At 55.4% G+C, this 10,274-nt stretch overlaps 2 protein-coding genes across 2 annotated transcripts; one reads left to right on the top strand and one right to left on the bottom strand.

The window, feature by feature from the left end:
* Positions 1-1,547: 1,547 nt before the first annotated feature.
* LOC121333858 (collagen alpha-1(III) chain-like) lies at positions 1,548-2,488 on the bottom strand. Its single transcript, XM_041400619.1, has one exon. It carries the CDS (start codon positions 2,374-2,376, stop codon positions 1,924-1,926), a length of 453 nt encoding a protein of 150 aa, XP_041256553.1. The 5' UTR covers positions 2,377-2,488; the 3' UTR covers positions 1,548-1,923.
* Positions 2,489-2,509: 21 nt separating this feature from the next.
* CBLN1 (cerebellin 1 precursor) lies at positions 2,510-5,486 on the top strand. The gene is made up of 3 exons (XM_041400617.1): positions 2,510-3,059; positions 3,242-3,361; positions 4,543-5,486. Exons 1-3 carry the CDS (start codon positions 2,793-2,795, stop codon positions 4,738-4,740), a joined length of 585 nt encoding a protein of 194 aa, XP_041256551.1. The 5' UTR covers positions 2,510-2,792; the 3' UTR covers positions 4,741-5,486.
* The last annotated feature ends 4,788 nt before the right edge of the window (positions 5,487-10,274 follow it).

Raw genomic sequence — 10,274 nt, 5'->3', positions numbered from 1 at the left:
GTCAATCTGTCAATATTGAGGTCAGGGCAAGTTACCACACAATGGACAGTTCACATATTTTTACCACATCCACAACAGTTTTTTCTTATAAACAAACATGAAAGAACTCTGCTTGACAAGTATATCTATTTCAGACTACCACCTACACATTTATTGCAGTTTGTTAATACCTTGACACCATTTCCAGTGTATCTCAATGACCATTGCCCTCTTGGATCTCAATGACACTGACTAACAATGCAGTTTGTAATTAGATGGGGTAACGGTCCCTGGCCCTCTGTAAGCATCTGGATTTGCAAATTTCCACTCCTAGATGGAGAGCTCTTTGCCACACATCACTAATTATGCCACCACGTGCTTATGTATCAGTCCCTACACCCTCCTGCTGAGCCCCTCTTCTTTGTGCCCAGTACGAGTCAGAGACTGTTGTCAGCACAGAGAGAATCAACACAACTGCCTAGCAGTGCATGTGACATTTAATGAAAATGAAGTCAGGTCCAATTTGCATGGCAGGTGTTAGTTTATTACAGCAGAGCTGCAGAAGCCGGGTGCCACAGTGCTAGTCAAGTGTGCAGGAATGAAAGACACTGACAAGGGTGTCTGGCACAGGAATCCTGGCACCCCCTTGTCTGCCTGCCCACCTCAGGTGTGAGGTAAAGTGACAAATTTGTTCATTTTTCCAGGTGCCCCTGTTCTGGTTCTTTCTGCTAACCCCATCCACCGAGTCATTGGAGGAGTCAAGGAGCTTGGGGGTAGGAGGCCCACCCAGCCTCCTGCCAAGGGGTCACCACACCAAACAACTTCCAGCTCTGGCAGACCCTCCTGGACTCAAATCCACAAGCTGCACTTAAAGAGCTCTAGAGCACAAGAGAATTGATTTCTGTCATGCACAAGAAGTGTCTTACAAGAGAAATACATAAATATTTTTTATGAGTCGTGTGTTGAAAGGACATGTATGTTCCTTTGAGTCAAATATTCAAAAAAATTAAAAGGGCAGTGTCATGCTCCTTCCATTTCCATTTCTCCAAGTTATTTCCCCAAATGACAAGAATGCAAAATGCTCATTTTCACTAATTTTTATTTGGTTTGGCCTTATTAGTACCCCTTAGGAATATAAATTTTATTTTAGAGTTTCTGATTCTGATTTCAGACTCAGTTAAGACTGTCAGCAGCAACAATACATTGTAAATCTTAAGCTCATGTCTTGAAGTAAAACACAACACACCTTCTAACAGGCTGTGGCTCCGCCCACTCACTTTCTACTTCTCAGGAGGAGTTTTGTTTCTATTTTATTATCTCCCCAATTCCTTTCTCACCACTGTTCTTCCCCTATATTCATCTTGCCACTACACTGGTTTCCAGACTGCTTCGCTGCTGAGCATCTAACGCGCGGGGTATTTTGACCCTCCCTGGGAGGCTCCTGATGCCATTGGTCCCCGCTACATGCCGTCCCCTCAGAGCCAGCCAGTACCAACCCACGGGCAGGCTGATACTTCACAGACTGGCTGAACAACTTTACAGACACTCATTTAACTTAGCAGGGCAGCTATATGAATAAAGTTTTATTTATGGCAGTTTTCAGAGAGAGAGATCCCAGGCAAAAAAAAAAAAAACAACTTACGAATCACACAATTGGAACAGCACAATAAAATAAAGTAAAGCATTTACCAACATTTATAATGATTTGCACTGGAGACCAGTTTTGGATGACATCCAGTTTCTCAGAGAAGACGCTACAGACTCCATAAAAATTTTTATCTCTGAAGTTTAACTTTGTAAACAGATCTGCCAGTTAGAAAATAACTCTGTTCCAGTCGTTTGTTTGTAATCTCTTCATTTACAATCCCGGGCGATGATTTTTTGACAGCACATCCAGAACGAACACAGGTCAGACGTTCACCGAGACAAAGCAATCCTTGCACTTTAGGAAACAACGAGGACCCTCAACCCGCGCTCCGGGCTGTCCCACGGCGGGGCAGGGCACGGAGTCCCGGCCCGGCGGGACGGGCCCTGGCAGCGGGGCGCTCTGCCGGACACAAAGGCTCTAGACGTTGTCGGAGCTTCTTCCCCGGAACCCTTGCGGTTAGCTCCTCCCCGGGATGCGAACGAGGCGGCTGAAGAAGACAGCGGAGCCTGACACTGCTGAAAGGGGGACCCGTGCCATCCCATCCCTCGGTGCGCTCTCCGGCGGAGGGGCGCGGGGTCACAGCCGGTGATGCTCTGGCTGCAGGGAGGCGGCGGCAGGCCTTTGCCCCGCCGGCAGCCGGTCCCTTCCAGCCTGCCGGGCCCAGCTGCACCGCGGAAAGCCGCGGCCCCGCTCCGCCCCAGCGGCCCTCGGCCCGGCTTTGCCCGACGCCCCGGTCCGAGCTGCTCCATGGGAGTTCTCGAGCCCCGCCCTGCCTCAGCCCCGCGCGGAGCCTCCGCGCCCCGGCGCTCCTACCTACGCGGTGCGGTGCGGTGCGGTGCGGGCGGCTGCCGGGCACCTGCTCCCGCGCCCGNNNCCCGCGCCGTCTTTGTGCTCGCCGGCAGCCCCGGCAGCGCCGCCGCCTCCCGCCGCCTCCCTCAGCCCCGCTCGGCGCGGCGGGCGGCTCCGCTCCGCTCCGAAGCGCTCGGCCCCCGCTCCGCGCCGCAGCGCTCCGCGCTATGTGTGCCGGCGCTCCCGTGCCTCCTCGCGGCCGCTTCCCACCCGGCGGGGCGCGCTCGGCCCCGCTCTGAGCGCGGCGGGGCAGGGGAGCGAGCGGAGCGGAGCCCGGACGGTGCCGCCCGGCGCGGAGCGAAGGGAGCGCGGCGCCATGCGGGGCTCGAGGCTGGGACTGGGGCTGGGGCTGCTGCTGGGCGCGGCGTGGGTGGCGTGCGGGCAGAACGAGACGGAGCCCATCGTGCTGGAGGGCAAGTGCCTCGTGGTGTGCGACTCCAACCCCACCTCCGACCCCACCGGCACGGCGCTCGGCATCTCCGTGCGCTCCGGCAGCGCCAAGGTCGCCTTCTCCGCCATCCGTAGCACCAACCACGAGCCCTCCGAGATGAGCAACCGCACCATGATCATCTACTTCGACCAGGTGGGGCGGGCGCGGCGCGGCTCGGGCGCTCCGGGGCGGCGGGGCTCGGGCGCGCCGCCGCACTAATTATGGCGCCGCCCCGCGGGGCCCTGCCCGCGGGAGGGGGGCGCTGGGAGCCGGGGGGCAGCGGGGCTGGGCGGCTGCGGCCCCCCGTTGGTGCTGACGGTGCCCTTCCCTTACAGGTACTAGTGAATATCGGCAGCAACTTCGACTCGGAGCGGAGCACTTTCATCGCGCCCAGGAAAGGGATTTACAGTTTCAATTTTCACGTGGTGAAAGTGTACAACAGGCAAACCATCCAGGTCAGCCCCGAGCGCCGTCGCCGGGCTCCGCGGGCACCGCGGGAGGGAGAGGACGGGTCGGCGGCCCGGCGGGGACGGGGCCGTGCGGGCGGCGGGGCGGGTCGTGCCCCTGAGCCGCCGCCGGAGCGCAGACCTGCGGCGATTCTCCGCTCGGGGGGACGGTGCCCAAGGGGCCACGAAGCCCCACCAGGCCTCCGCTCGGCCCCTCTCCGCATGAGCCATCCCGGGATGGGAGGTGGTCGGCCGCCTGCGGCCCCCTCCCAGCTTGTCCGGGCCCTCGGACTGCCCAGTGCCGCGGAACGCTGGCGGGAGCATCCTTGCACAGTGCCCGTAGGAACAGCCGTCCCTGGCAGGCTTCTCACCCACTCTCCTGTGGCAGAAGGTTTCATAGGGATTTGGGGTTCAGGGAGGTGCCTATGGCATGGAAACGATAATGAATCTGTGCATGTCTGTGCAGCTACCCTGTATGTACCTGCTTTTTCTATGGGGTTTGATGCATATGCTGCTCTAGGTAGGGTTAATAAATTACCAGCCTGAAGCCAGGTAGTATAATCAAGACAGGAAATCTGACTGTATAATGATGTACTTTGCAAAGATGTATGGACAGCCATATAGCACCGTTCTGGTGCAAGTGGCTTAACACCTTTAGATTGGGCAGGTAGTGCATTATTAATGTGGGGTGTGCAGTCCCGGGATCATTAACGTGAGCTTAGCAGACCTTATTGACTGTGTTGTGGCATATTGTCTTTGCTGCCTAACAAAGGAAAACTACCCCTTGAATACACTTCAAAGGCCCTGACTCCGGCGGCTGTGGCTCTGCTCCTCGCTGTCTCTGAGATTTCGCATAAAGCCATCTTTCAATAAGTACAAGCAGACCTCTTTTCATAGCCTGAAAACACAGGCAGCCTATTGAAATTCTCCAAAATAGGATCAATGTCCTGCTTTATATGCACCGGGTGTTTTGATGTGGTTGTTAGGTCTAAAACAGTGGTGAAAGACTTCTTCCTTTGGAGTACATACCTTAGCTGGGCTTAGACTGGTGTTTCTCTTTTATGGGGCTGGAGTTTCAGCTGTCAAAAGAGGCCTTTCCTTAACTAAGCATTTTGCCTGTTAGGCGAGCCCCAGCGGTGTCATTGTCTGACTTTAATTGACAGAGGGCTTTGTTTTATCTTGCTCTTTAGGTGAGTTTGATGCTAAACGGGTGGCCAGTGATTTCTGCCTTTGCAGGGGACCAAGATGTGACCCGAGAAGCTGCTAGCAATGGAGTACTGATTCAGATGGAGAAAGGAGACAGAGCTTATCTAAAACTGGAGAGAGGAAACTTGATGGGAGGCTGGAAGTATTCAACATTCTCTGGATTTCTAGTGTTCCCGCTTTAAATCACTTCTCATCCAAGAAAAGGGAGAAATCTCTTACAAGTTCCCAAGTCAAAGCTGGGTTTGAAGAGTCATGGACAGCAGACTTTTTACATTCAAATATTAAAGAAGCTTAATCCTGCTTAGGTTTGTGTACATCTGCTTTGAAGAATTACTACTTATTTTTGTTGTGTTGCAGCCAACAGGCGGGAGACACTATAATTGATCAAACCCCCATTTATATTCTTCTCTCTCCTCCCACAAAATTAGTTCCCATCTCTGTGTCATTGGTGTAATCTGCCATTGTTCCCCCATGGCTTCTGCCTCACACAAGTAGACTTTAGATATTTTCATTGTCCTTTACAGCATATTTTGTAGTTTTGTTTTTAAAACATGTTAATCTTGACTCTTTCTCTGAGTTTAACTTTTAAAAAAAGAAAAAAAGCAAAGTATTTTTTGAATACATGGATGCCATGATGGAAGGGAAAATGCAATTCTTGCTGTGTACTGGCTGGCAAAAGGAAAAATTTCTACGTGAAGAACTATCCACAGCCAAGGCTGACTAGAGTATTTCAATATTTCTATGTAATTCTGAGTGATTGTGAAATTTAAGGCTGCTAAATGTTTTGATGCTTGTTTTGCTCTTGTACAACGTGGCCCAACTAAACGCCAGGAAGTATATTGAACTTTTACTATTACTCTGTAATATATGTGTGAATATTGAAAATTAATTTTTGCTTTAATTCAATAAAGTTTAAATGGGACTTTTATTTTTCTTAACCGGAAATAAGGTTTCTCAATGCAGGTAGGCCGGGGGAGGAGGCTCGGCGGGGTCGCGGGGCTGCTGCAGCGGGACCGGCTCGGGGCTGCGGCCCCTGGCCCCGCAGCTCCCCCGCACGGGTCCCGCAAGCCCTGCGGGCGGTGCCGGCAGCCCGAGCGGACCCGCCGTCTATAGGAGGAAGTTCCACGCCGTCTCTGATATCCACTTATTTATAGCATTTATCTGTATTATATTCTCTAAACCAGATCGCATTTTCTACGGCTGCCTAAAACCACCTGACCATGTGCACTCGAGGCTGGTACTATTGATTCGCTGGTATTATTTGTTTACCGTCTTTTGAAGATATAAATGCTATAATTTTGCAGTACTCAAAGAGATTACTACTTTTATTAAAAGGTGCGTACCGAAGATTTCGATTGTATCTAAACTTTAATGTGAAATAAATCGGTGAAACGAGCCCCGGGCTGTGTGCGTGGCGCGGCTGGCGCGGGGCTGCCCCGGCTGCGGCACCAGCGGAGCCGCGCGAATCCCCGGCTCCCGGGAAGGAATTTAATTAGCTCCAAGAAGGGGGGGATTAATACGAGCACAATAAGCAACGCTTCTCGCTTTATTCACAGGTTCTGCCCTGGAAACAGACCGGCGGGGCGGGCGGGGACGCGCTCCGCGAGGGGCGGCGGTGGGGAGCGGGGTCGGCCGGCGCCGGGAATGGCCGCGGCCCTTGGACTCCAAGTGGAATACAGCAGTCTGCTGCCAGCTCCTACTCCTCTGTCACCCCGCGGCGCAGGGGCCAAAACGCCTTCTGGGCCCGCGGTTGCCGCCCGGCCCAGGTCGTGCTTCGCGCCCCGCAGGAGCAGGGGAGGCGCGGGCCGGCCCTGCTCATCTGCCAGCAGCTCGCCGGGAGCCCCGGCACCTGCCGAGCTGGCCAGGAGCCGTGCGAGGGGACAACTGAGACCTGTGGAGAAGGAATAATGACGGAAGGCACCCGGGCTGCTTTCACCTGGAGTTACAAACTGCTCAAGACAACCACCACGTCGCATTCTCCGGCCGCAAGCTCCTCTCTCAACGCGAGACTCTTCATTACTGTCCTGAAGCCTCTCACACCGCGCCGCCTCCCTCCCGCCCGGCTGCCAGCCCCGTGCCCCTTCGCGCCCTCCTCTCCAGAGCGCCACGGCCAGGGCGAGAGAAGCCGCCCTTGCCTCCCGTGACCGCGGGGACTGGGCAGTGCGGGAAAACAAAAAAGGCGGGGGGAAATAACAAAAATTACGAGGTTGCAAGAGAAAGGAAGGCGGCCCTGTGACCTCCCCGCCTCATCGCGCCGGAGCCAGGCAGCAGCTCCAGGCTGGGCCCGCCGCGGGGGATCCCAGCGATCGCCGCAGGTGCTGGTGCTGATGATGCTGATGCTTGTCTTTTGTTTTTTCCTTTTCCCTCCTCTCCCTTAACGCGAAACAAATAAACCCGCCACCTTCCGCTGAAAGTTTTCCCCTGGTTCTGAGCGTCTCATTAATATTGTGCAGCTGGATATTACATTACTCCGATCGCAGCAAATCGCTGCTCTGCGGCTGTTATAAAACGCCGCCGTGGCTGCTGGAAACAGCCTGGTCTGCTCCGCGGCAGCGCAGCGAGCCCCCCCGCCCCGCTCGGCGGTGCTCCCCTCAGCGAGCCCCGCACCTCGGGCCGCCCGGAGGCCCCGGGCTGGGGCGGCAGCCACGGCGTCCCGGCTGAGGAGGTAAAGCCGCCACCGCCCCCAAAGCCCCGTGGCGCTCGGCCGCCTGGCCGGCCCGGGGAGCCCTTGCCCCTGTCCTGGGCGAGGGCCCTGGCCCGGGACCCCGCCCCGGCTCCCTGGAGGGGCGGGCGGGCCCCGCTGCCTCCCCGCCCCAGCTCGGCCCGGAGCTCCCCCGGCCGCGCGGTTCGGAAGCGCGGGCAGCGCGTCCGAGCGGCGGCCGGTCTGCTGCCCGGTGATTTACTTCAGCAGACACGTTGTGTTTAAAAACAGCCCCTTTTTGCCATCCCTGCGCCCCCGGCGGACAGGGAGAGGAAGGCCGCGAAGGTGCCCCCGATCAGGCTGGAGGCCGAGGGAAGCCGCCCTTGCCGAGCTCTCCGGGGCCGGCGCTGCCCGGCGGGGCAAACGGCGCTGGGCTCCCCAGGCCAGCCGGTTGCAGCCATCGCTGTCTCTCCGCGTGGCCCGTGCTTTGGGGCTGTGTTTATGGCGGGGATGTTAAATGTTAAATGAGCACCTGGTTGCACCTGCTCGGAGCTCGTTCTCATCCAGAAAGCTGCCCGCACCTGGGCGGGCGAGGCAAGGCCACCTTTCTGTCTGGGCAACGCTGGACCCTGCGAGCCGGTCCTGGGAGGAGAACGGGCTCCGAGGGGGTGACCAAGCCCAAGGAACTGGACGTGACATTTTAAGCGGCGGAGCCGGACAAACTGGGGGATCTGGCTACGGGCACCGGTGTCCAGGCTGCGCAGAGCCGGAGACAGAAAAGGGCCTGGATTGTCCGGCAGCCCGGCCACGGCCGGTAAGCAGCGGGCGGGAGTCACGAACGCCCCACCACCGAGGGGGCCCTCGCAGGGAGGCAGTGTCCCCTCAGGGCTCCGGCGGCCTCGTCCCCGGCCCCCGCGGCCGTGGCACTGCTGGGCTGCTCCGGGCTCGGGGCCGCGCTGCCCCCAGCCGCTGCTCTGTACCCTGCTTTAATGCGTTTTCAGTTGATGTATGTAATGTCTGATTGAATTTATAGCTGATTAGCTTTGAGCATGAGTTTACACAACAAGAAATTATGTTTCATTCAGTTCATTAGCATGTCTAGTGTTTGCTTTATGAGCATATCGCTAATGGTAATGACCAATGTTGATTGATTTCTAATGTGAATATAATTACACAATGTAGGGGAATTAAAGGGAGAATCCACATTTTTAATTGTTGGGTTTTTAGGGACGGCGTGTGGGGGCGAAGGGGGTGCACAGGGAGAAACAAACCAGCTCTCTTCTGCGCAAACGATGAGAAGGTACAGAATAATGACTCCAGCAGGAGATGGGGAGTTTGGTCCAACAGAAAAACAAGTCAAATGCAGTTAACTCGGGGAATAGTTAATGCACACTCGACATAATTTCCCCTCATCTGCCCCCCAGGTACCTCTGGAAGCCCAATAAGTTCGTTTGGAAGCGGCCGTTCCCGAGGAGCCGGCAGAGGCAGGGCTTCGTGCATGGCCGGGCAGCCGGCTCCCCGCGCCCCGCCGGCGGCTCCGGGGCAGCGCCGCTCCGAGCGGAGAGCCGCGCCCTGCCCGGGGTCAGCGGCGGCGGCTCGCCCAGCTCTGGAGCGGCAGTGCCGCCCCCGGCAGCGAGAGCCCTGCCCGCATCCTTCCTGCGAGCTGGAGACGGAGAGCGGCGAGTGCTGGAGAGCCCCGGCTGGAGCCGTGCGCTGGGCTGCAACAGGTACGGGGAGAGAGCGGGCTGGCCGGGGGGTCAGAGGCTGCGAGAGTGCTGTGAGGACGTTGGAAGCAGCTTGTGTACTCCATCTGGTGTCTGTGCTTCTGAGGGTGACCTCTGAGTGTCCTTTCCACTAAAAAGGAAAGGTGGCCCGGAAGGGGAGAGATCAGGGTTTTGCTGGAGGCATCTCCAGTGGGATGTGCAGAGGGAGAGCAGGAAGGCTCAGGTTCTGAGGAAACTCTTGTAGCGTAGAAATCCTGGGTGGGATACCCACACTTGTGGAGCTGTTTTAGTTTCACCCTCAGATAGGGTCGGTGGGTGAAGTGTGGTGTGTATTCTGCCAGCTAAGAGTTGCCAAAAGGCCTCTGTTGTTGGTTGCCCAAAAAGAAAAAACGCCTTGTGGTTTTTTTGGAGAGTGAAACAAGCTGTGTGCCTTGCATGGGAGGAGAGGGCTCGGGCAAGGCTGGCAGTAATCAGTCCCTGTGCCTTGGGGCACTTGCTGAAAATCCACTGTGGGCTGGAGGCAGTGATGCCTGCAGTGTGTGCGCTTCACCTTCTGCTAGTACCTCCTTCTTTCCTTCCTGCTGTATTCCTAGGATACAGGGCTCTGGGGTTCCTCTGCTCCAGTGGTCCAAAGTCAAAAGCAGTGTTGATCCCAGTGTGAGCAGCTGTGCACATCTGGGTGCAGAGCATTCTTGCTCTCCCCTGTGACAAGAGCCTTTTGTTGGACAAGAGTGGAAGGCAATGCTGTTGCCTTTGTGCAGCTTTATACAGCTGGGGAGATGTGGTGTCCCATTTCACCAGTAGCACTTGGGTTCCTACAGTATGGGATTCCTAAAGTGAAACAGTTGTTCTGAACTCAGGAGGTATCTGGGATTCTAAAAAACTTGGTTTGTAAAATTTTTCTTGGGGAGGGAATTGTGGAGCTGTTGGAGAATGGGTCTAACATTGCGTCAGCATGTAGATTTGAAGAATATACCCAAGGGTCTCCTGCCTCTTGTGCCTTTATCATTAACAAAGACGGGTTCAGACTTAGTCATGAGTCCTCATGCAGAGTGCTGCTCGTGGCACTCCTGATGTTGGTGACCTTCTAATTGACTGAAATTCTGTCAAGCTATCAGAAAAAAGAAGACCTGAGAAAGAGATGTTGGAAGAGTTTGAGCAAAATGAAGGCAAAAGATGTGAACAATTGTCATTCACATTAGTAATTCATGTTGCAAACAGTATGTTCGAAGAAGTATCAGGGCTTCAGCTGCAGTTATATTTCCAGGTTTTGTTTTTTTTTGTTGTGTGGTTTTTTGTTTTTTTTTTTTTTTTGTCTACACAACACTTATTCAAGGACTAAAGGTTTACA

Source organism: Onychostruthus taczanowskii, unplaced genomic scaffold (assembly GCF_017590055.1).
Source record: "Onychostruthus taczanowskii isolate IOZ18803 unplaced genomic scaffold, ASM1759005v1 scaffold18, whole genome shotgun sequence".
NCBI lineage: Eukaryota > Metazoa > Chordata > Aves > Passeriformes > Passeridae > Onychostruthus > Onychostruthus taczanowskii.
This window is presented reverse-complemented; position numbering and strand designations above follow the sequence as displayed.